This window comes from Lepidochelys olivacea, assembly GCF_965140295.1.
Source record: "Lepidochelys olivacea isolate rLepOli2 genome assembly, chromosome: 12".
Taxonomy (NCBI): domain Eukaryota; kingdom Metazoa; phylum Chordata; order Testudines; family Cheloniidae; genus Lepidochelys; species Lepidochelys olivacea.
Window position 1 is genome coordinate 25377682 of NC_140422.1, and position 26876 is coordinate 25404557.

The 26876-nt window shown below is 39.2% G+C and overlaps 1 protein-coding gene across 1 annotated transcript; it reads left to right on the top strand.

Moving 5' to 3' along the window:
• The first annotated feature begins 475 nt into the window (after window positions 1–475).
• Window positions 476–24071, top strand: NAE1 (NEDD8 activating enzyme E1 subunit 1). The gene is made up of 20 exons (XM_084644305.1): window positions 476–619; window positions 3213–3316; window positions 3402–3462; window positions 4559–4589; window positions 6833–6904; window positions 7257–7336; window positions 8161–8270; window positions 8735–8844; window positions 11090–11152; window positions 11501–11564; window positions 13213–13304; window positions 14879–14938; window positions 15042–15175; window positions 18615–18690; window positions 19054–19093; window positions 20182–20268; window positions 21799–21891; window positions 22350–22464; window positions 22550–22599; window positions 23842–24071. The coding sequence occupies exons 1-20, from the start codon at window positions 564–566 to the stop codon at window positions 23949–23951; spliced, it is 1608 nt and encodes a 535-aa protein (XP_084500431.1). The 5' UTR covers window positions 476–563; the 3' UTR covers window positions 23952–24071.
• The last annotated feature ends 2805 nt before the right edge of the window (window positions 24072–26876 follow it).

Sequence of the window (26876 nt, forward strand, 5' to 3'; positions counted from 1 at the left end):
GGAACTGTTCATAAATTACGTAAGACATGTTTTAGTGATTTTCAAGCCCCACCCACAGCTTTCAATACTTTGTAACACGGAAACAAACACGCAAAATAAAGGGTTCACCCATACCCTAATACCTTAGGTAACATATGTACAGCCCAAACACTGTAGATTGTGCCCTTCCATTTGTTATTTTTTATCCCCTCAGACCCTCCCTATCCTGGCGTTACCCCAGCTACTTGCCTAGCAGGGCTTCTCCTCCCCCTACCCTACCCTACCCTACCCTACCTCCCGCACTTTCCCCTTAATTGTGTCTGTCTGCTCCCTCCTTCCTCCAGCCCCACAGGGTTTATCGTCCTGTGGACTCACGTGTTGCCCTCTGCCCAGACCCCGCCCATCCATCCTCTGCATCCTGATGGCAAAGAGAAGGGCAAAGGGAGAACCGTGCCTTCAGCAGGCGCCATTGAGCATGTCCAGATCGATCGCGCATGCTCAGTGACAGCAGAGCGGCCGATCCGGACGGTGTCCAGGAGAGGGCAGCGCGCACCCCGGGTGCTTTACCGGCAGGGCCCGGCGCCATGGCGCAGCAGGGCGGACTCAGCATGAAGGAGCAGAAATACGACCGGCAGCTCAGGTAGCGGGGGCTGCCTCGGGCCGGCTCTCAGGTCGCTGGGCCGGCCCAAGGCCGGGTGGGGCTACAGCCTGGACCACTGGGGGGCGCAGCGCTCCTCCCCCCTCTCCTGGGGGGGCCGCCCGGCAGACTGCCGGGCAACCGGCTCAGCCGCCTGCCGGGCCGGCGGTACCAGGCTGTGGGGCCCTGCGCGCTGCCTTCCCCGCGCCAAGGTGCGCCTCACGGCTTGGCTAGTGACCGTCCCCGCGGGGTCTGCCCCGCACTGCCTGGGGTCTGCGGGGTCTGGCCCCAGGCGGCTTCCCGGTGTCCCGGACGGCTCCGGTCCGAAGCGCTCCCCGGGGCGGGGGCGTGGTGGGTGGGCAGCTCGGCTCACCGCCGCCTGTGGCGGGGCGGGTGTTACTGAAGAGGGGGCTGGCCACACGCGCACACCGGCCTCGGGGAAAATTGAGGGTTTGAGGATGTTAATGTTTGTGAAAAACGATTTTGTTGCGCAAAACAAGCCCTTGACGACTGAAATGTCTTGGTACTCAATGGTTTTGTTGGAAACTCAACATTTTCTAATTGGGGGCATAGAGGAGGCAGTTTTCCATTTGCTCTGATCATAATGATCTGGATGCTGGGATTAATTGCACTGTCAGCAAGTTTGCAGATGACACTAAACTGGGGGGACAGGTAGATGCCCTGGAGGGTAGGGATAGGGTCCAGAGTGACCTAGAGAAATTGGAGGATTGGGCTAAAAGAAATCTGATGAGGTTCAACAAGGACAAGTACAGAGTCCTGAACTTAAGATGGAAGAATCCCATGCACTGCTACAGGCTGGGGACCGACTGGCTAAGCAGCAGTTCTGCAGAAAAGGAGCTGGGGATTACACTGGACAAGAAGCTGGATAAGAGTCAGCAGTGTGCCCTTGTTGCCAAGAAGGCCAACAGCATATTGGGCTGTATTAGTAGGAGTATTGCCAGCAGATCGAGGGAATTGATTATTCCCCTCTATTTGGCACTGGTGAGGCCACACCTGGAGTATTGCATCCAGTTTTGGCTCCCCCCCCCCCCACACACACACAGGGGATGTGGACAAATTGGAGAGAGTCCAGCGGAAGGCAATGAAAATGATTAGGGGGCCGGGGCACATGATTTACTATGAGAGGCTGAGGAAATTAGGGTTATTTAGTCTGCAGAAGAGAAGAGTGAGGGGGGATTTGATAGCAGCCTCAACTACCTGAAGGGGGGGTTCCAAAGAGGATGGAGCTCGGCTGTTTTCAGTGATGGCAGATGATAGAACAAAAAACAATGGTCTCAAGATGCAGTGGGGGCGGTCTAGGTTGGCTATTAGGAAACACTATTTCACTAGGAGGTGATGAAGCACTGGAATGGGTTACCTAGGGAGGTGGTGGAATCTCCATCCTTAGAGGTTTTTAAGGGCTGGCTTGACAAAGCCTTGGCTGGGATGATGTAGTTGGTGTTGGTCCTGCTTTGAGCAGGGGATTGGACTAGATAACCTCCTGAGGTCTCTTCTAACCGTAATATTCTATGATACGTGTCAATACTGCCTCGTTTATTTCTATAATCCAAAAAGTGCTCATTAGTGAATTCTTGGAGAGGATGTCCATATGTCATGCTTTTATAACTGGATTCTTTTAAAAATCCATTTTATGTCAGCCGTTAAATCGGTATTATAAAGTGTGTGGGAATTCAGTAGTTGTCAATATTCCAAAAGCTTTTGTTCAAAAAAACACTGTTAAGGCTGCAAATTGGGAAGGGCGTATTTACCTGTCACATCACTTAAAAAAACTAATCTACTTTACTCCTCCCCTAGTTTCATTTTTGAGTCTGACTCTCCAGTCAATAGCTCAAGTGTCTGCTTATCTTCAGAGTTTAATAAACTTGTACTGGGGTGAAAATGACTTGATTCTTGAGAAAGTCATTGCTCCCTAGTTTCCAGTAACAGCAGTGAAAATTAATGAGACTGCTCCATATCTTTCTTACAGCTCTAGCACCTCTGCTGTTATTCAGAGTAAGTCTACAGGAAAACAGTATGGATTCATTTTTGGTTCATGTTTGGAAATTATCTCTGCAACCATAAAGGCTAGAATTACACCTGCTCTGGGTCAAAAAGCTAATTAGGTGTTTGGTCAAATAATTCTTTGGAAACCGCTTAAAAAAATCTGTACTGGGTCACCATACAGACTGTGTTGCATCTTGAAGACAAAAATCTTCAGCAGTGAGAGAGGAGCATGTCTGCGAACCACTGTCTGAAAGCACTTGCAGTAGTTCATGAATTTATTTTTAAGTCTTACAGAACAATATGAATGGTTTAACTGTTGCTTGACGGTTTGGAATCTTTTGTCCTGTCTTCTCCATAGTCATTTTTTCCCCCAGATCTGAAGGGACTAAGGGCAAAATCCTGGCCTTGCTGAAGTCGGTGACAAAACTCCCAGTGTAAATCATGTTTTGATATATACTACTTAATAGTGTACAGGGAAATGGTATGCTAAACCACATGGACTGTGACATCAGATTCCCACTGCCATTCAGACTGTATTTGCTACCACAAGTTACTTTTTCCTGTGAATGCTTCTGTGTTCCTTGTTTTGTAGGTTGTGGGGAGATCATGGACAAGAAGCTTTAGAAGCTGCTCATGTTTGTATGATAAATGCAACAGCCACAGGAACTGAAATCCTCAAAAATTTAGTACTACCAGGTAAATAAATTTCAATTGTAAATTTTAGTAAGAATTTCAGTTTGAATAATTAAGAGTGCATATTTCTTACTGTATTATTTTCAAGGTATTGGCTCATTTACAATTGTTGATGGGAATCAAGTCACTGGAGAAGATGTCGGAAATAAGTAGGTTTACCATTAGTTTTCTACTAATGATAAAGCAGTGATAAGGTTTCAGTAGTTTTACTAAGTGCTGTTTAAAAATAATGGTTAACTTTCTATAACTGTAGGAGTTATGCTCAAAACAAACTGGTTGTTTTGTTTTCGGGGTAGATTTTTGAGTAGTTGTGAAATGTACTTCCTATTAATTGGGAGTTTCTTATTAATTGCCTTATTTTTAAGTGCATTAGTTGGAAAGAGCATATTCTTAAAAAAATACAAGGAAGTGTAGTGAATATCTTAGTCTCCTACTGTGACTTAAGTTTCCCCTAACTTTGTTATATATCTAAATATAGTTTCATGGCTTTTAAACTGTTTTGTCATCAAACTTATTACTTTTATTTAGAAAGACAAGGTAGGTAAGGTAATATCTTTTATTAGACCAGCTTCTGTTGGCGGAAGGTAGAAGATTTGAAGCTACACAGAGTTCTTCAGGTCTGGAGAAGGAAGAAGCGTGCTGTTCCTTCAGATGCTTCCATAACTCCTGAAAAATGCATGCAGTTAGGGAAAGACTAGAAACCCTTACATAAATAAAACAATATATGTAAATTTACATAAAAATGCAACTTCTGTGGACTCTGTGTAGATATTTAATGGTAATAATTTAGGCCCTGGTCCTGTAAGGTGCAGGCAGACTGTTGCGCCCACATGAAGCTCTGTTGATTTTTAGAAGGGCTCTGTGAGCGTAGGGGTCCCTCTGCATGGAAAATTTAGGAGAATAGTGGCCTTAATTATTTAGCAGGATGAATATTCACCTGCAATGAGTTCCTTACTGGGAAGAGTGAAATTCTGCATGTGCTACAGAGTTTGCAGATTATGGGGCTTTCGGGACTGGGATAACGCTTCTTTAAAAATCTGACTTTACAAGATTCAAAAAGACTGTTTTCAAAGAAATCATGTGAAAGATGTGATAAAATTAATAATCGAAGGAAATAGATATTAAAGGACTTCTTTTGTTCTGCATGAAGCTATATAATACGTTCTTCACTGGAAGGAAGCTTAAAAGCTTTAGTTTTGTGAAAGATATTATTAATGTCGCTTTCTACTGTCTCTCTTTTCTCAGTTTCTTTCTACAAAGAAGCAATATTGGCCAGGTAAAGCAATATTAAATACGGTTTGTAAGTATATTGAGAGAGTGATTCGTGTATAAAATGAAAGTTAGACATACACAGATAAAAAATTCCTTTCTTCTATAGTAGTGAGTGAGGAGAACAGAGCTTCAGGAGATGTGTGGGAACAAAAGCCCAGTTTTGGCCATGTTGAGTGTAAATGGGTGGCTGGATGCCCACAAGGAGATGTTGAAAAGCCTGGCTGTGACTTAAACTTGATGGAGAAAGACAAGTCCAGGGTGGGCAGGTAGATTTGTCATCAGTTTAAAAAAAAAGATGATATCCAGTACAGAAGGGAGGCAAGGATAAAGCCCTGGGAGACCTGCACCAAAACCTGAAGTAGTTTTTTTTATACACCAGGTTTGTATAATTTTTGGTGGTGCTCAGAATGGGTCCAAGCAGAGCCATCCCATTCCGCGCTTCGGGGGATGCAGGGTCCAGGGCAGGGGGAGGGGGCGGAAGCTGGAAAGATGCAGGGAGGGAGCGGGGGCTTGAGGGAAGCGGTGGAGTTGAGGGCAGGGCGGAGCAGGGGTGGGAATAGGCAGGGCGAGCTGGGTCTGGGTCGCTCGCTGCTGCTAGCATGAGGGCCCCCGCTAACTCCCCAGGCCGTCCTGGATCCCTGAAGCGTGGGGCCTGGGGTGGTTGCCCTGGCCCATCCTATGGATGGGACGGCTCTGAAAATATAAGCCCAAACATTGGTGGAGCCAGGCCTACGTTCCTGAATATTGGTGGAGCACGGGCACCACAGGTCCATATAACTTGCTGCTTGTGAGTGGGCAGGGTGCGGGAAATGATGGCCCACTGAAAGAACAATAAGAGGTAGTAAGATAACCAGGAGAGGATAAGATTCCAAGAGTAGGATATGGTTGACTGTGTCACAGGGACTCAGGATGTCTATGGGAAAGGAGCACTAGGCCCGTGTTATGCCTAGCAAGATATTAGAAACCTTGGTTAGAGAAGTTTCAGTGGAATAATGAGGGCGGAAGCCAGACTGAATAGGGTGTGGAATGGAACTTAAGGAAAGAAACTCAAGATGATGGTTGTAGACAATTGTTTGAGATGGGAGAAGAGAATGTGTATGATAATCTGAAGGGGATTCAGGGCCTATGGTGAATTTTTAAGGTGAGGAAGACCGAGGCTGAATTGGGAGGGGAATAAACCTCTTGAAAATGAGAGGTTGAGGGGACTAGGAAGGTTAGGAGATGGAATGGGTCACTGGGGCACAGGGAAGAGCTGGAGAATAGGGAAGATGTTTCAATGTCAGTGAGAGTGGAGGAGGAGAGTGTGCACTAGAGCGAGGAGAGGGATGGAGAAGGTCATACGGGGTCTTACCTCTTTTTTTTTTTCTTCTTTTTTTAACTTTGAGAAATCAATAAGATTCTGAGTGGAGAGGGAGTAGGGGGCAGTTTTGTTAACTTAAAAAAACCCTTTAGTTGTATTCTGTCTCTGTTCATCACTATTGTTTCTAGTCTATCAGTAGAAAAGATTTTGTAAAACCATTATTTACAAAAAAGATTTAAAATGGTGAGGGGACCTACATTATCTAAAAGAACATTGACTTGCATTTTCTAGCTTTAGTTGGGTTTGTGCCATCTACCTAAAGTTAATTAACATATACGGTAAGTGAGATAAGCTCCAATCTTGAATATTGGTGAACTATAGCGGTTATAAGAATGGTTAAGACTAAAGAATGGGTCTTATTAAGGGATTGTCCTCACCATTCTGCTAGCAGGTGCTGTTGCTTATCTTCCCTTGTGTCACCCTTCCCTCCCCTCGCCCCATCCTTTGGCCTCCTCTTCTGCTGTTTCCTTCTTACATTGTAAGTATCTTCAATAGCTCTTTCTCACTTCAATATCTTCTTGCTGTCGCTGCTCGGAGTTTCATTAGAGCTTGCTTAGCTTTTAACTTAACAGTGCTTAAGAAAGCTGCATCAGGAGCTTATGGTGCTTCCAATACAGTGATTTTTAAAATTAGATATAAGCCAGTTATTACATTTTTCCATTTTTAGACTGTTATTTTTTTTAAAGGAAAGTCTGGCTCAAACAAAATCCTTGCTATTACATAGTGATTTTAAGGTGAACGTGAATTTTGAAATAGTTGAACTATATCAATATTCCATAATGTACTTATTTGTAATATAGCATGTATGCTATTGGTAAGGTATGTAAAACATAAATGTAAATTATAGATATGTTTAAACAGGTATATTTTTAATTGTTTTAAAACAGAACCGAGCCCAAAGTGCCACAGAGCTCTTACAAGAATTAAATAATGATGTTTCAGGAAATTTTGTGGAGGAGGTTTGTATCCTTGAATTCCTTGCTATGTTCTGGTGTTTAAGTGCATGGCAAAGTATGACAAAATAAAATCATTAGTTACAAATTTTTCTGTAATTGCAATGTGAGAATTTTATGATAATACAGATCTGGAAATAAGATCTCAAATTATGTGGGTCAAGTTCATTTAAGTATATACTTAAATAACGTTTGTAGTTAATGATGATAAAGATTCAGAAGCCACATCTAGCATTTTGAATCCAAGTCCAGTGTTGAACACACATGTTCACTTGAACTTTTGATATGCTTATGTCTTTCTAAGATAAAGCAAAATTTATGTTCCAATGTATGTGAATTTTTTTGTACTTTTATTTAGAGTCCAGACAAACTTCTAGACAATGATCCTTCATTTTTCTGTCGGTTTAATTTAGTCATTGCAACCCAGTTACCAGAAAGGTAGAGTCCTGTTCATATTTTTCAGTCTTCTTACAATTACAGTTTTGTTTGCAGCTTTATTGTGGGAAGATATAATTTATGTGAAGCAACATCGCTTTTTGCTGTCATATGCAACATTTATAGACAGGAAAGCTTTATGGTGGTGATTTTCATTATATCCTTTGTGTGTTAATACACAAATTTTTAAAGTTTTTGTACTGACTCATTGTAAGGCACGGTCTCCAAATTCATTTAAATGTTGAGTTCTTCTTTCTAGTGAGGGAGATCTTCCTAATCCACCATAGCTATGTCAGCTTAGTCATCTAATTTGAGGCCTCACATGTAATGGGATCTGCGATATCTTCAGGTCTTTGTGGAGGTCTGTTTATCACCATCCAACTCCCTCTTTTCTAACTGTGTATGGAATTGTATTGCCACACATTAGTAAGAAGAATTTCATGTGGCTTTGTCAGGACTGTCTGTTAGGAGTTCCACTTTACAATTTATGGATCCAACTGATCTCTTTCTTTCCAATTGTTATTTTATTTGCCTACATTCGTGTTTTTGGTTTTGTTTTTTAACTGACCTTTTAAAAGCTTGGGACCATAGAAATCAATGCAATATTAAAGAGTCTATGGCTATAAATTATCTGATAATGTCTTTTTGGTGTAGTATTTAAAATATCTCTTCTGATCTTATTGCATATACATTTATGGCATCCTTTTGGTCATGTTCTATTTTTAGCTTCGAAGTCCTCTCTCATGGGAAACTTTTTTTTTTAAATTATTGTTGCACACTTGATTATCTCTTGTACGTTCTAAGAGTCATTTTATTTTTATTTTCAGTATATTGGTACGTTTAGCTGAAATTCTCTGGAATTCTAACATCCCTCTGTTAGTCTGTAGGACTTATGGACTAGTTGGCTATATGAGAATTATTATTAAGGAACATCCAGGTAAGAGATTTCTTCAGAAATTGGACTTAAATAGATTTAAAAGTGGAATTGAAAGCTCTTTTTTAGAAGTTTTATATGTAGATTTATATGTTTAAAGAACTATTTCATTTTTACCTTGTGAAGTATTTAGTGTTAACTAATATCCTTGGCATTTGCAGTTGGAATTTCCCACTATAAAAATCATTCTAGCTGTGGACATGACTTACTGAAAATTGCATGCAACAAGTAATTAACCTGATGATGCAGCAAAATGGGAGACTTTTGTCTAATGCTATACTGCATTATATTATGGAATACATTTACAATGAGGCACTACTTCCATTAATGTGTAATTATGCTAGTGGGACTCACATAGGTAAATACCCAAGCACTGAATATTTGCTGCTATGTTTTGTAACCTGTAATTTTGTAACAATCTGTCCTGTTTATCTTTCAAATTAAACTATTTTGTGTATCTCTGGCAGTTGTGGAATCTCATCCAGACAATGCATTAGAAGATCTGAGACTGGACAACCCATTTCCAGAGCTGAGGGAACACATTCAGTCTTATGACTTGGATCATATGGAAAAAAAGGTTGGCATGAGACTTGCATTCTGTGCTCTAAAATGCATTCAAAATAGGTCCCATTCTTGCAAGTAATTCCATGTGGATGGGTCTCTCCTCCTGCATAGGGTCCTATTTTTTATTTTTTTTTAAAGGATTTAACTGTGGACACCTTCAGTGAATTTGGCTATCACAAAAGCTAATCGTGAGTTAAAATACCAAACTTTGTGTGCTACTGTAAACATCACTTCACATAGTACGCATTGTGAAGCCACATTTTTGGGAAACATCCTTCCTTATGTTAGGTGGGATTAGTGTAATCTGGCCATAAAAGTATGGTAAGTGGTAGTACAGAGCCAACATGAAGTCTCTTGCATCATTTGTTCCCTTTATGGCTGGAGGAGGAAAGAGGATGTGGCTGGTATGTCCTGTGCTATGCCAATCCTTGGCTGTGTCTTTTGACCCCTGTAGTCGTTGCAACCCAGTACAAATTAGAGCAGCCTAAGGGCAGATAGAATGACCTTCACAGGGCAGCACCAAGATTAGGAGAGTGCAGAGGTAAAATTTAAACCACCATTTCACACCTGCCTCTATTTGATCTCTGTGCAGCATGGCCATCCCTAGTTAAGGAGGAAAGCAAAAAAGGGTTTTTGACAATGATTGTCTGGAACCCTCAGTTCAAACAGCAAATCCCAAACCTACAAATTAAAAAAAATAAAAACTTTGGATAGGATTACTGTATGAGTAGCGCTTGAGCAGTTAGGAAAGCAAATAGATAATCCGTATGGAAAATGTTTTTTCCAGTCAGATAATGGAAACTGACTGACATTGTACAGAGACAAGATGGGTGAGGTAATATCTTTTATTGGACCAACTGTTGGTGAAAGAGACAAGCTTTTGGTCTTATACAGAGCTCTAATTTGCACGTTCTTCAGCAATACTTGAGACAAGGTTTTGTCCTTCCAAGTAAATGAGTACCTGGCCACTTACACTCAGGAAGTTTCTACCCTGACCCTGATGGTGCATTAGGCATGCCAGAACTCTGGAAATTGGTCAGATACGTGTTGGATCATTCAGTTTGGTGCAGAAGCCAGATCTCTAAATGTTTCTGCTCATTAAATATTTTTTTTAATCACTTGCTATGTCAAGAATATATGGAGTCTGATTTGAGATCAGTGTGAAGATAGGCGAATTAGTTTTAAAAATGCTTTCTTCTGGCATGATTTCAAAATTCATTATATTAGTGCAAAAAATACAGCAAGAATAAAAACTGCTTCTGTATTTGATACTTATAGTATATGTGAGTACTCACAGAACCGAGGGGTATGAATTGGTCTTCATTTTAAGATGTAAATTGGGAAGGAAGATTCTAAACAGTGACTTGTGGCCTAAATCTTTCACTTGTGGAAATACAAGTTTCATGCTCCTGTCACAGGTTTAGCAGCAGGTCTTACTTTCCAAAGAGAGTACAGTGGGAGTTTCAATATTAAAAAGAAGGACCTTTAGCTTTCCTGTAGTAGGTTAGGGCAGGAAAAAGGAGATTAGAAATATAGGCCAGCCCTATCGAAATTGCGACATGTGGTCACTATCCTAATGATGATAATACTAGACCTTTCGATCTAAGAGGGCTTAAACTTAATTAAAATTATTAAATTCACATGCAGGACAGTTACCAATAATTGTGCAATTTGCAGTTCTCAGACTTAGATTTTAAACTATATAATGCATTTTTGACCATCAAATTATTTCCTGTATTATTTGTAAAAGTTCAAAATTGAGCACATCATAACTTTTATAGAAAATTATTATTTATTTGCTCCCCCTTTTTAAGATTTATTTGAGATATGACAAACATAAGAATATCCATAGTTGGTCAGACCAATGGTCCATCTAGCCCAGTATCCTGCCTTCTGACAGTGGCCAATGCCAGGTGCTTCAGAGGGAATGAACAGAACAGGTAATCATCAAGTGATCCATCCCCTGTTGCCCAGTCCTAGCTTCTGGCAAAGAGGCTAAGGGATACCATCCCATCCCTGACAAACTTATTTGAAATTTCATTTAATTTCAGAATCTGTTTACATAATGTTACAGGCATTGCTGTCAAAAACTAGGAAACTTTATTGAATCAGCAGTGTGGTTCTTAACTCTCCTATTGTGCCTCAATATTACAGGATTTTCAAACTGTGGTGATCTAACATACAGTGCTGTTAGCTTTAAAGAAATAACCTATTTCTAACTACTTGCAGATATTTTTTTTTCTGTTTGTTGATTGCAGGACCATAGCCACACTCCATGGATTGTGATTGTAGCAAAATATTTAGCAAAATGGTACAATGAGGTATGTTGATAATGTCTTATGAATCAAACATATAGCATCCAGTATTTCTAATGTAGGCTTTTAATGAAAGTATATCTGACTCCAAACTAGATCACTTGGGAGGAAAAAAGAATTGGACAGGTGATAAAAGTACCTCATTGAACAGTGTCCAAAGATTTATTTTTGGGCACTGAGTGAAGCCTGTAACTACTGAAAAGTGCCTGGTTTGATTTTTACCCTATGTTTCCTTTATCACTTACTGAAACACACATAGATGTGTATTAACTTTGACACAAACTATCTAGCAGGTAGTCATGTGACAGGAGAATTGTTATATATTTATCTGTTTTATTTATACTTTCAATTTAGAAAAGTGAACTGATACCTAGGAATTACAAAGAAAAGGAAGCCTTCAGAGAGCTGATTAGACAAGGTAATATATGTTATGGGCATTTTCGCCACTATGAAAAGACATTATACAAGACACAACTTGTCACTGTGGCTTAAAATTGAACTTAAGTCAATGCAGATTCATGATTTCTTGAATAGGTGAGTCTTAGCATCCTGAGTCTGCTTATGAAGCCAGCTGGTAATACTTTGTTTCTTTTTCTAAGCAAGGGCAAGGACCTTCATTCTATTGTAGTTCTTTAAAGAAAAGACAAATGCTAACTTTGGAAAACATATCTAATTTTTTCTAACATTAAAATTTTGCTAAAGTAGGGGACTGAATTTTCCTTATTAGTGGAATTGAGAGGCTATGTCACTAGTATAAAACCAGCCTAAAAATATCTGTTGGCTGATTGGCCAGTGTGAAATAAGTTTGTACCTATTTTATTTTCCAACTGTTGTGTCCACATCTCTCATGCTTGCACATGAATGTGGATGCTTATGCACACATACAGATCAGTTTCAAAGTTAGTTCTTTTCTTAACTGCATCAGCAGAAAGGTCAAGGATTAAGATGAGCATGGATGTTGAATTACTTTCTCAGCCCAAGAAGTGGTGATTCTGTGGAGAGACCCATTAGTGGGTAGCAAGGAGAAATTTACATATCTAGTGACTATATTGTAATTAGTCTTTGGATGGATGACTTTGCTGTTAAGGGCTGTCAATCTAGCACCCTTCACAAGCATTAAAATGTACAGAGTATTTTTAAAAGAAATGTAAATAAATCATTTTAAATTGCTATAGAAACAGGGCCATGTTCTTTCCAGTTATAAACAGACTTAATTACTAGTACTAACAAATGGATTTGTTTTTCTCTTGATATCTAAATCCTATTTACATCACTGTAAGTTATTCAATAAATAATTTATTTGCACTGAAATAAAGATTGGCTTCCTAGTAGAACTGAAGTGCAGCATTTTATGCCAATTGAATTTTGCTGCATCCTAGAGTAAGTATTAAAGTGAAACAGTAGAAATTTTAACAATATTTACAGTCAGTAACATTTCCTTATCTCCTCTTACTTATTATTCAACTATATTTTTGTTTTGTGTCAAGTAAAGAGAGAGCTTCAGTGTTTCATAACCTGCAATTCACTTTACAGACATCAGATTTGATATGTATAAGAGAAAGAAACAGTTGTACGTGAGAGAGAATGATCTTATTTATCTATATCTCTATGGATTAAAGCACCGGACAGAAATTCAGGACCTCTGGATTCTGTTACAGACTTTGATTTGAACTTCTATATAACCATGAGCAAATTACATGCTCCATCTGTGCCTTATTTTCCCTATCTGTAAAACTGGTGATAGCATTTTCCCTACATCTTGTACATTGTGACATTTAATTCATTAATGTTCATAACATAAACTTTGAGATCTTACAATGGAAGGTGTTATGAGTGCAAAGTATTTTTAATACCATATCAAAGTATTTGTACACATGGATGAGGGAGAGGGTAGCCATTCTTGTCTGTTAATGTGGTGAGATGTATATGTTTTGTAATGACAGAACTAGAACAGTGATATGTCACAGATTCTCCCAGAGAAAATCTAATATGCTGCCAGGACATAAATGTAATGTGGGAGGTGGAGTTTGTATTTTTGCTTGTGTTACTTGTTTCTTTTCAAACAGGAATTTTAAAGAATGAAAATGGGATCCCAGAAGATGAAGAGAACTTTGAAGAAGCTATAAAAAATGTAAACACAGCACTAAATGTTACTAAGGTAAAAGTAGTTTATTAAGTTTTAGATGATGAACATAATGCATTTGAAGAGCTAAGGGGACCACGTATCTTTGATAGTATCATTGTTTTTCAGAACAAAAATTCCCCAGCAAATCTACAGTCAAAGTTAGTTTGATGACCTCCTCCTAATCGCTTTCTCTATAAACCAAACAGACATTCTGGAACAACTTGGCAGGAGTAGCAGTATGTGCTCAAGAGGGTAGTTCCAGTTGGGCTGTAATACAACGGCAGTGTTGAATTGGGAAACGTACAAAGCACCTGCCCCCACACTGCCGATTGGAGCTATTCTTCTTTCACTTTCATAAACACTGCATTAACTAATTTTTTTTTTTAAATGGTCCTAAGAAGAGTAAGGCTTATTTTTGGATATCATCACATGACTCTCTTTTTTTTAATGGAAATTGGGTGTTTGTATCAGAGAAAGATATGTTCCTTCTTCTAAGCTCTGCTGCTTAACTAATGTTAAAGGTCTTGTGTTCCTTGCTGAGGAGTTAAATTCATTAAAAATACTTAGTAAAGTCAGATAGTAGAACACAGTCTTTAAAATCAGTGTCAGAAACATTGCCACAGTATCACTTATGGTGAACATGCAGTACTTTCATGAGTGTCTAAAAGAATTAAGTGTGAAATAAATTTTACAACTCTTATTCAATTTAAAGTATTAATTTGCATAGAAATTGCCAGTTCTTAACATAAATCAACAGATCTACAGAAAGTTCTTAGAGTGCTATGGATTTCTTATAACAAACTATGTTTTGGAAGACATTGTTACATGATCTTGTGTATTTGAGGTGTTAAGCTTTTCTTGAAGACACGTACAACTCGTATTTATTAGCAAGCCTCAGGTTACTGCAGAACTGGTCTACTGCCCAGTTAACATAGTGTATTGATTTGTGAAGGGCTAAAGGAATGTTTGATGGAACAAAACTCCTATTTGACCAATAATATTAGTGTGGACATAACCAGAATCTATTAACATGACCAAAACTAAATGCCAGGAACATCATTCGCTATAGGGTGGGCAGTTATATTTCTCCCTTTTCCCCCAACTTTGGATGGAGTCATTAGGAAAGCAATAATTGCCCAGTTTTTTTAATCTGTGTTGCTATTTGGGACTGGAAATAGTCTGTATACTGACACATTTTCCCCCTCCTCCCGCCCCCAGAATTTTTCTGAAATGATGCCCTTGCTAAATGTATGTAATTCCTAACATTAGGGGCAAATGTTTTCATATCTTAAATCCTCTCCAGTTCTCATTGAAATTGCAAGGGTGTTGCTAAGGACAGATTTGGTGTGTAAAGTTTGGGTTAATTAGAAGCCTACACTTTTAGCAATTGACACTTTTCTAAATATGATAGTAAAGAGGTAATTTCTCCCAAAGTACTTGTAGCCAGTGGGACAGATTCTTTCGTAGAGGTTCAGAAAAGATGACTTTTGCCTAGAAAGTCTAACGTCATTTAGATATTGAATTGCCCATATATTTACTTTTGGGACAATTCTTGAATAAGAAACTTGGGTAAATACACGTGTGTATATATATTTTTTTTCTTACAGATTCCAAGCTGTATTGAAGACATTTTTAATGATGATCGTTGCATCAATCTCACACAGCAGGTAAAAAGAGTAACTGAGGATAAGATGTTTGTCTAGGAATATGGATACAGATAATACTTTTGTGTACAAGAAAAATAAATTACTGCTGTTTGTACTCTTGCAGACACCTTCCTTTTGGATTTTAGCTCGAGCTGTAAAGGAATTTGTAGCAAAAGAGGGGCAAGGAAATTTACCTGTTCGGGGCACTATTCCTGATATGATAGCAGATTCGGGTAAATTTATCAAATTGCAAAATGTGTAAGTACTTGAGTTTCTTCTTCAAAGACAATCAGCATTATAGTAATGAAGGGCATTGATTTGGATTTCACAGGATGGGCCAAATTCTCAGAGCTCACTTAAAAAAAATAATTAGACTCTAGATGGTGCTATAACCTAGTCCCACCCTCCTATCTGGATGGACACCAGTCTGTTCTGATTGGATCCAACTGCTGAAGCCCACATGCCTCTTAGCGCCCTAGTTCTGGGAAGTGATCACTGTTCCTATCTCTGGGTCTCTTAAGCATGCTCTGAGGTGTAAACGTCTCATGTCTGACACTCTTTTTGGGCAGTAGAACTGCTCAATCTGGCTGCCTAGATCCCAGAACCAGTGCCTCAGCCCTCCCGAGTCCCATAGTTGCTTAAGACACATTTTCCAGGAGAGCACCTGGCTCTGGGAGCTCTGGCTTTCTAGGTAACCTTTTCAGAGACAATATGGCAGTAAAACAAGAAAATATACATTTTAGCAAAGGAAGTTCTTAACCATAAACACTTACTCTTTAAGCAGCACTAGAGTTACAGCTCTTGAGAAAACTGCAAACAGTCCTGAACGCGTTGCCCCTCAGTGTAACTTCATGACCCTTATGAGTCCTCGGTGTAGTCTGAGTCTTGGCAAATTTTTAGGCTCCAAATCCAGTAGGAAAAATGTTGTTCACTGTTTGCTCCACCACAGCTTTCTGGACATAGCTTCAGATACAAAATGGATGTACTAATCTACAACAACAGTTGCAATCATAAATGGTATTCATAAAACAAAACAGAATTAATAATGCAATACAGACATGTCCCCGAAACCGTCACAGACGGCATTCAAATATAATGTAGATTGGATTTTAATATATTTGTGGAGAGTTCTGTAAAAAGTGTTTCCTCTTGGGAGGAGGAGGAGGGAGGGAGAGCGTTCCCCAGTAAGAGTCCTTCCATGTAAGGAGAGAAAAAATGAACCCGTTGCCTCATCCTGCAAAAATGAAATTACAGCAAAGTATTAAGTGAATTATTGGGTTTGCATAGGTATGAAAGACATTTTTAGTTCTCTAAATTCTTGAAGGTCTATATTGTTTTACAGACCTATTTTGTAAAATTAGGAATAATTCCTTGATACGCTTCAGTGTATATTTAAAAGGAATATTAGCATAATGTTTCGTTTCATTCCAGAAAAATTTTTTGAAAATAACTATTTAAGATATGAGAGAGACAAGGTAGCTGAGGAAATATCTCTTATTAGACCAACTTCTGTAGGTGAAGAGACAACCTTCTGAGCTTTCCAGAGCTCTTCCTCAGTTTGGAGAAAGTAACCAGTGTGTCTGAGCTAAATACAAGATGACAAATTGTTAAGCATAAGGATTTCTTTGCATGCTGTTGGAGACCATTTAAAATGAAGTGGGCAATTAAGGATTAGAAGACAGTGGGGTGTGTTACGAATTGTTGTAATGACCCATAAAACCAGTGTCTCTGTTAAGTACATGGTTTTTAGTGTTCAGCAGAGTTACGAGTTTCAGTTCTTAGGCTCGTTTTTTGAAAGTGTTGTGCACGTTTCCTTTAAGGATGAGGATTGAGAAGCCAGATATGGAATGATCATTTTGTGAAAAGTGTTTTGTCCATGGGCTGTAGGGTCCTTTATCATTTTGCTTTGTGAGCTCATTTGAGAGAGTAGTGATTATCTGGTTTCACCCACACAGCTGTTGGGGTATTTAATGCACTGGATGAGGTATACCACATGTGATAAGAACGTGTGTGACCCATGGACCTTGAAAGGTGTGTTGTGGGGAGGTATTGGTCATTGTAGCAATGGATTTTCATGGATTCTGGCAGGGTCTGGTGCCGCTTTGAGCTGGTGTGTCCTGGTCTGTGGGGAACTTGCTTCTGATTATGAGCTTGAGGGAGGGAGGACGTTGTTTGAATGCCAGAAGAAGGCATTTGGGAAAGATTTCTTTCAGGATGTGGTCCCCGTCAAGTATGGGTGGTTTGATAAAATCATCAATTGTTTGATATCCCATATGTGTTCTAGAGTGGGATAGCAGGTAATAACTAGGGTTGTGTGGTCAGCGCGTTTTTTGTTTTAGGTTTTTGGTTTTGTTTTCTGTATTGAAGCAGGTTCTGTCAGGGGTATTTGGTGGGATGTCCTTGTTTAGTGAAGGCAGTTTTAAGTGTGTTTAGATATGTATCTTTTGAGCAAATTCTGTGGTATCTGAGTGCCTGGCTTTAGACAACAGGCTTCTTGGTGTGTCTGGGATGGTTGTTGGTTCCGTGGAAGTACGTGTCTTGATCGATGGGATTTTTATGTATAGTCAGTTCTAGTTCTTCATTGTTGAAGCTGATCTTAGTGTCCAGGAAGTTGATGCTGGTGTGGCAGTGGTTTTCTAGAAAGAGTTTGTTGGTTGAAGCTGTAGTGGAAATCTGTGAAGGAGATTAGGTTGCCTCTCCAGAGGATGAAAATATCAACATATCTCCGGTATATCATTGGTTTCATGGTGTATTTGCTCAGAAATTCTTCTCGAGGTGGCCCATGAAAAAGTTGGTATATTAGGGAGCCATCCTAGTACCCACAGCTGTTCCCATTGTTTGGACAGAGTATTTGTTGTTACATGTAAAGTTGTGGGTGAAGATGAAATGGATCAGTTTGATGTGTTTGGGTTGGATTTTCAAGCATTGTTCATTATCTTGTAAGGTGTTTGAAGCAGACAGCAATGCCATCATGGTGCGGGATGTTGATGTATAGGGAGGTGACATCCATGGTGGCAATGATGGTGTTCTGGGAGAGGTTGCTGTTGTTTTTGAGTTTCTTGAGGAAGTCAGTTGTGTCTTGGAGGAAGCTGGCCCTTTGTGTGGCATATGGTTTGAGGATGGTTTTTATGAGTCCTGATATTCCTTCAGTAAAAGTGCTGTGGCCAGATATGATGCGTCTTCCTAGGTTCCCTTGTTATTTAAGGTGTAGCACTTTGAGCTTCATAGTGTGCCCTGCTGCTGAGGTACATGGGTTGCTGCCCAAAGAATTAATACAATACAGTTAAAACATCATAAAATACAATATAAAAATTGGTCAGTTGTAGTTGTATAGTGCATTTGGTTCAAAGTTTTCTTTAGTGCTGGTCCTCTCATTGTTGAAAGGAATTAGTATTTTTTGCCCTGTAACCTTCCACAGTAATATTCCTTTTAATGCTTACTAATTGCAAAGACATTCCAGTGCACTGAGTTATGAAGCTGCTTCTACAAGTAGCTTAGAGCTACAGCAAAACAGTCATGTGATTGGTACCATTGGCTCTTCTGCTGCTGAGGTAGCTGATCTTCTGACTTTATTCATGTTTACAACAGATAGGGTAAGAAGGGTTATAGAAGTGTTGTTCAATTTCAGGCTCTTAAAATAAAACTGTAGCTTTAAACTACAGTTTAAACTATTAAAACTATTTCTGACCCTTTACAGATACCGTGAAAAAGCAAAGAGAGATGCTGCTGCTGTGGGTAACCATGCTGCTAAATTGTTACAGTCAGTAGGCAAGGTAGTTATGTTATAACCTCATTTAATATATCTCAAAAGGACAATAATTTTCCATGTAATCTGTAAAGAATGGGGAAAGGCGCAAAATAGAGACAGTAAAGAGCTGACTTTACTAAAACTCTCCAAGAGAATGTGGTAGTTAAGTTCCAATATGATTTCACTATACGCACAGTGTGTGTATTTCTGCATTGTGTGTACTTTCCTGTGATTATTTAGAATGTTAAGTGAAAGGGACATAGGAACACATAAGAAGTCTTCCTTGGATAACTTTTGATCTAACATCCATTTCAGTATAATTTTAAAAATGTAAATCTAACCATTCATTGCCTTGTGCAGGAACAAACATATTCTTGTTCCTTTGCAGGCACCAGAGTCAATCTCACAGAAAGAGTTAAAATTGCTTTGTAAGTATCTTTGGATTTAGCATTACATCATTCTTGTTTTATGCACACACAAATTTTCAGGAAGTCTTAAAATTATTCACAATGTAGCTATATTAATCTCTAGCTCAGTATTTGAATCTCTTTTGTATTATAAATGTTGTGCCTCTTCCTGAGAAGTAATGGACACAAGTTTCTCCCACTGACTTCAATGCAAGTTGCAAGTGCTTAGTGCCTGTCAGAATAAGGTGTATGGAAAGCTATAGGCAGATGCCTGAATGTTATATGCCCACAAAAATAAAATAAATAGAATTAATTACTGATGATTCTGGATGAAACTACTGTTCGTTTGGGCAAAGTTTGTTTTACCCTTGTATATTAAATACTAGGGCATATGCCAAGAAAAACAGCAGCCATCTGAAACAATAAGTATTTGTTGTACTTGAAGTGCTGTAGTTGCGGCATGTATTTAGAGTTTTTGGTTTGTTTGCAGTGTTTTTTTCCCCCTTCCCTATGTTCATCCATATTTGTCTTAGTTTTTTCTTCCCCTTTCTGCCATTTTACCACTGCCACAGGTTCACTCTTGCCCATCCCCAACCACTGGTTTTTAGAATGCTGCTCTCTCTAGATTGCCTGCTGCTAGAGAAAGAGTAGGCAGAGCTGCAGGAAGCAGCACTATTTAGTGCAACTTAGGAAAGAGAACAGCTTTTGGGAGGCTAGAGGAAGAAAATGTGGGGCTGATGCCTGTGGTCCAACAGATGACCATAAAGAGGAGGAGGGTGGGGCATCATCCTGTCTGGAGTCTGGTACCACATGTATTGACAATCCTTATCATGTGCAATAGGCAACATGACTGGAATTTTGAAGTACACAAATATAGAACATTTTAATAAAGTTGTTTACCTTCATAAACCTCTAAAGAAACATTTCTTATCTAAAAGATTTTATTACATTGCACGACTGAAGAAATACAATAAAAACTAAAATGACATCAGTTGGTGATAGATTTACTCTACATTGTTTAACAGTAAGTAAATTCTGAAATGCCTGAAGAAAATATTGCACCCTTGCAATCAGTGCTCCAATATTTCTTTTCGGTGTTCTTTGTTTAGGCAGCAACTCAGCGTTTCTTCGAGTAGTGCGGTGTAGATCCCTGTCTGAAGAGTATGGTTTAAATACTTTTAACAAGGATGAAATTAGTAAGGACTTTCTATTTTTTTATTTATTCATAGTTTTTCTTTAAACTTTTTTTATCATGAAAACCATGCTTAAATAGAAAATACATATTGTATATATTTCAAAGTATTATTTAAAAAAAATTTTTTTTTGACAATTTAGTTTTAAAAGCTCAAAGATGAGCCACTGAATTAATGTGTGTGGTAGTTTTCCCTGGCAGATATTTTCTCTTCAGCAGCCATGTAAGTAAAATATTCATCCTCATCAAGGTGTTATAGTCTTTAAATTATATTTTCTCCTGTCTGACTTTAGTTATTTGTAACAGGAACTAGAAGGGTTCTTCCTTGGGAGCAAAAGATTAATTTTCTTTTTTAGCCACTGACTGTTGTTGTTTTTTGTGAATAAATTGTGTGGCAAAGGATCATTAAATAAAAATTAGGCATATAACTGCTACAGACTTTTCAAACATATATAACTCCAAATTCCAAGGTAAATACTAAAAGAGAAATAGTACTTGTTTAGAAAACAGCAGTCGTTTACTGTGTGTCTTTTCAGTCTGGTCATAATATTTTGGCCAAAAGAATTGTTTGTCACATTCACAAAGTACATAAGTAAAATTTCCTTGAACTGGTGCATATTAAGTTGGGTACAATAATTTAGGAACTTTTTAAATTTTACATTTAAAAAGCTCAATATATATTGTCCCTACATCATTTTTTGTGCCTATCGTAAGGAGACTTCCATTTATTATATAATTATTGCCCTTAGTTTTTCTTCTGTAAATATACATTATAAATAGGCTTGGAAAGATTAGATTTGTATTGGTAAACACTGATTTCATGAATGAAAATGAACAAAAAAAAAATAGTTCCATTGATTTAAAAATCAAAATGTACAGATAAGAAAAATCTTCTTGAAGTAAGAGTTTGACTTAAGGATATGTACTTCATGTATTTTGATGTGATGTTGACAATTTGTGTTTCTAATGGTTATAAAGTTTAACTTTTTGAGACTCAATGTCTACTGTCATTAAAATAATTGTCTGACCTCCCCCCATAATTTCCTGCAACTGTGTATATTTAAATCAACAAAAATATTTAAAAATGCTTAAAAATAGACTATATCCATCACAATTATAAAAAAAAAAATAAAAATCAAGTTTTGCCAAGTGTAATTTTGAAACTCAAATTATGACTAGAGGTAAATATCGCAAGCAAGCAATTGTTGACATTGGTGGAGTTGAAGTAGGAACACGTGGACAGCTCCAAACTGAGATTATATAAAAATATATAGGTACATAACATTTAGTGTAATTAGTCACTTATCATTGGCATTTGAAATTACATATCTAAACAATCCATTACCAAAGCTTGAAGTGGAAACCTCTCAGTTGTCTCCCACGGGGGGGGTGGCAAAACTGTAAAAAATGTGTGTTACACTCAAGTAAATGTGAAGTATTTTTTTCATTCCATCAGTCTCCAAGTCTATTTTAAAACCAATTTAAAATCTGTATTTTGTGGGGGGGTTGGTTTTTTTTTTTTTATCATTTTCAGTTTCCAGCATGGATAATCCAGACAGTGAGATAGTGCTATACTTAATGCTACGAGCTGTGGATAGATTTTATAAACAGCATGGTAGATACCCAGGTAGGTTATTACAATAGTTTTAGATATATATATCAGTCACTCTTGGAAATATAACAATCTAATTTATGAGACAGTAGTACATATGAACTATAAAACATGATTAAGCAAATGTTTGAACTAAACTAGAGTACATTTATTGTGCAAGTATTACAAAGTGACCAGATTCTTAAGATTAACAAATTAATGCAGATTGATGATGATGGTTTTAATTGCTTGTAAAAATTATAGTTAAATTACATGATGATTTATTATTCTGCTGAATGAACATAATCAGTGGTATTTGATGGACATTGTTAGAGCTATAATTAAATACGAATGTATGTTACTTGAATAAAAACGTTAATGACTGCAGTAACAAAGAAGGTAATCCCAGCACAATTAAAAAAATTATTGGACCTGTTAAAACTCTGGCATATTAAAGTCCAGTGAGGAGAAATGGCTCATACTTTATGTCCTAGGTGTGTATAACTACCAAGTGGAAGATGATATTGGAAAATTGAAATCTTGCCTCAGTAGCTTTCTTCAGGAATATGGGCTGTCTGTAACAGTGAAGGATGATTATGTCCATGAATTGTAAGTATTGTATGATAAGATGTCACTTTCATTAGTTTATTTAAACTGCCCTAAAATACTGATTATTTTATTTTTTGCTATGAAGTTGTCGCTATGGAGCTGCTGAGCCACATACTATCGCTGCATTCTTGGGAGGTAAGAATACCACTTTATTTTCACAGATCCATTTAGAACTGTCAACTGAGCTATATTTTATTATTTTAATGGTATTCCTCTTCAGTATATTTGGAGAAAAGGGAATAACTATGGGCTGCAGACAAAGGCTGCATTAGTACTGCAACATATTAAAGTCAGTGTGTCGTATGCTATATGGAAAAAGTTGGCTGAGAAAGTGATCAGACTGGAATAAAAGAAATAATGGAAAATTACAAAATGACCTTATTAGGCCAGTTATACTACTTGTGCTTTTATTACTCTAGTTTAAAATAAAATTTATAATGTGTATATATGACCAGTGAAAGTATCATTGACAGAAACAATAATACAATATGACTAATTTTAATTTAGTTCTAATTTCAGTGTAGACAGTGCTAACTCTGCAAACTTTGTAAATCTGTACCTAACCAACATTGCCTTATTTCAGGCTGCAATAAATATTTTATAACCAAGATGTAAATCATTTTAAAATGTATATAATAGAAGTATTATTGCAATCTTAACTGTTTTTGCTTACTTGTCTTACAGTACCAGTTAAAGTGTTAATGTTATATACACAACTTGGATTTTTTTTTTAAGGTTAAAGAAAATTATATTGCCATGGGTATACATGGTACTTTAGAAAAATGTATGAAGACAAGATCTGGGTTCTTAAGTGTTCTATAATTGCAAAGAAAATGTGAACACAGTATTTTTATAGAGGTATTAAAAGGGGTTATAGCAATAAAATAAAATGTAAGAGCTTGTTCAACGGTTAAAAAGAAATGAAACATTGTAGAGAAGCTAATTACTAGCTAATTTTTCTATCACCTGAATTTTCCAATACTCAGACTCTGGACTGCATAATCTCTTTTAAAAGGAAAGGGGATTTTTGAATGGGAGGGGAGGAAGTGTTTTAGAAAAATGATTGATTAGGAAAAATATCAGTTATGGTGATGTAGACACTTCTCTTGCATTTATTCAGAAAGATCAGTTTCTTTTTCACCAGTTCACATGGTAAAAATATTTACGTAAACTTATATGTATATGCATTTTTTAAAAATTGAATTGAAAAACAAATACGAAAATTACTTTTTGCCATGATTCAGGAAAGCATTTAAACTCAATCTGTCAAACTATTTCATCTTTATATTGAAAGCTAGACCAGATACTGTTGTTCTCGTTTTTTTTTAAATATAATTACCCACCAAAGTCATTCTTTTTTCCCCTTCCCTTTAATAGGTGCTGCTGCTCAAGAGGTTGTCAAAGTAATTACAGGACAATTTGTAATTTTTAATAACACCTATATTTACAGTGGAATGTCACAGACTTCAGCAACTTTCCAGTTGTAGAACAACTACAATATATATGTTGGAAATTGTAATTGATGTCAGGTTTGCTCCATTCTATAAAATATCACTAGTGTGATGTTTACCACTAACTGAACCTTTCTATATTTTCCTCAATATTAAAATTTTATTGCAAATAAAGGGTACTCTTATTATTTTATTCTGAGGATAAGACAAGTAAATCATACCATAAAATGGAAGATATTTGTTTTCATGTAATATGTAGAATTTTCTGATCATTATTTCTTCAAGTGCCTTCAAACAATGCAATGTCTTATTCTGTGGTATCAGAAGTTAAATTTAGTCACTTACACTTTGCTGACTTATGTCAAAGCAGAGACTTAAACCAATCTGCTTGTTCCATTATTACATCTTTATAAAAGAAAAGGAGTACTTGTGGCACCTTAGAGACTAACAAATTTATTTGAGCATAAGCTTTTGTGAGTTACAGCTCCCTTCATCGGATGCATTCAGTGTATGCCTCAGATGAAGGGAGCTGTAACTCACAAAAGCTTATGCTCAAATAAATTTGTTAGTCTCTGAGGTGCCACAAGTACTCCTTTTCTTTTTGCGTCTACAGACTAACACGGCTGCTACTCTGAAACCTGTCTTTATAAAAGCTAAGCAAAATAATAAACTCTTGTACCTGAAACCTGTTAATGGAAGGAAGTACTAGAACAGTATTTTAATTGGGAGTATAATCACCTATGGGAAAATCTTCTCAAACCTGGGCCCCAAGCCACAAGAGGGAGGATTGGCATCACTGTGACACAACTATGCAGTTTTGTGCAGCAATCAAAAAATGCTAAAGACTGTGTTACTATTAAAAGCATTCTGGATGGAAAGGATGAGAGAGATGGGGGGCGGAGAGAGAGACGCTTTTATCCTTGTCACCTCTACCAGAAGAAACCCACCAAGCAGTGAGTCCTCATTGTTCCCAAGGTTGTAGAAGACTGGCTCCAGGCACATGAAGAGGGGACAGCCAGGTTCTTCCCTCTGTATGGGCAGCTCTCACTGGGGAAGGGAGGACAGTGCGTGGGGATTGTAATAAATGCAGCGGCTCAGGGGTGGGTACCGGGGAGGGTTACGGGCGAAGCTGGCGCGTGGCGAACTCGGCGTTAGTTCGGATGGGCCGTGCCCTACATTTCAGCTTGGGCCCGGGCCGCGGTACAGGACTGAGCCCACTGGCAGGCGCTGCGCGAGCTGCCCTCCAGCAACCGCGCAACTGTCCGCTAGAGCAGCCTGAGGCGGGAGAGACCAGCGGGTGCCTCCCACGAGGCGCGGGGCTGAGGCGCCCTGCAGGAGCGAGCGTTCCGCCCCACGGGCGCGCCGCACGGGGGTCTCCCGCGGAGCGACAGGGCTGGGGCTGGTATGTCTCTGAGTGAAAGGTGGCTGCTTTCTCCCATCTTCCGTGAGGTGACTGAAGCCCGCCCCGCAGGGAGGGAGAGGCCCAGCCCTGCCTTTGGACAGGTCTTTGCCGCAGGCGCGCGCCGTGCAACCGCGCGAGCATCGGCTCTGAGAGGCGGCTCGTGACAGTCGTCGCCGTGCGCGGTGCCGCGCTCAGGGCCGGGCCCAGCCCCGCCCCTTCAGTCCACGTAGGCTGGTTCTGCGGGCGGGAACAGGCAACCCCCTGCAGCTTGTGGGCACTGGTGCCAATGCCGGCAGGGCAGAGCTGCTAATCGGGTGACTGGCCTATGTCCACACTGCCCTTGGGCGTGCGCCACTGGCCTGGGCTGAGGGCTGTTTGTGGCGTGTAGATGTTCGCGCTCCTGCCGCAGCCTTGAGCTCTAGGACACTGTGAGGTGGGGGGGTCACAGAGCTCAATGCAAAGTCTATACCGCAGTGAAACAGCCCATGAACGCCGGCCAGCTGACATGGGCCACCCATGGGTGTCAAACTGCAGTGTACCGGTACCCTTGGAGCCTCGTGCCAGCTAGGACAAGCCTCCTCCCCCACAGCAGTAACTTTGGGAAGGGGCAAAGGGGTCATTCTGCCCTTTGGCTTGTTACCTGAGAGGTGGGGCCAGTGTGCCTGGCTCTAGGGACTGCTGCCCAGAGTGCTGCCCCCCCTGTCTTCCACCCACACACACTGACTCTGGGAAGGTGATGGTGCCCTAGAGTCCCCATTGCCTGAGCAGACACAGAAAAAGTCAACCCAAATTATTAGGGGTGTGAGTAGAGATTAATAAGACTGGGATTTTTCACCTTGAAAAAGAGATGACTAAGGGGGGATATGATAGAGGTCTATAAAATCATGACTGGTTTAGAGAAAGTAAATAAGGAAGTGATATGAGAAGGAGAAGAGAAGAACTAGGGGGTCTCCAAATGAAATTAATAAACAGCAGATTTAAAAGAAACAAAAGGAAGTATTTCTTCACACAATGCATACTCTGCCAGAGAATGTTGTGAAGGCCAAGACTATAACAGGGTTCAAAAAAGAACTAAATAAGTTCATGAGGATAGGACCATTAATGGCTGTTAGCCAGAATGGACAGGAATGCAAAACCATGCTCTGAAGTGTCTCTAGCCTTTGTTTGCCAGAAGCTGGGAATGGGCAATGGGGTGGATCATCTGATTACCTGTTCTGTTCATTCCTCTGAAGCACCTGGCGTTGGCTATTGTCAGAAGACAAGATACTGGACTAGATGGACCATTGTTCTAACCCAGTATGGCTGTTCTTATGTTCATGCAGGCCTTTTGATTGTACAGGGGCAGGGGTGCCCTGAAAGCTCAAGCAACCTCTGAGTAATCATGGCATCTCAGCAGAATGGGTGGGGGAAAGCACTTGAGTTGCAACCTGATCTCTGTCTAGTGTGGGACTTTAAAAGCCCTAACATCTGTTTGGGGTGGGGTAGAGTGGACCAATAGTTTGCGTTTTTGGTGTCTGATTCCTGCAATTAATTGTCCTTCCCGTCCCGTCCCGTCCCGT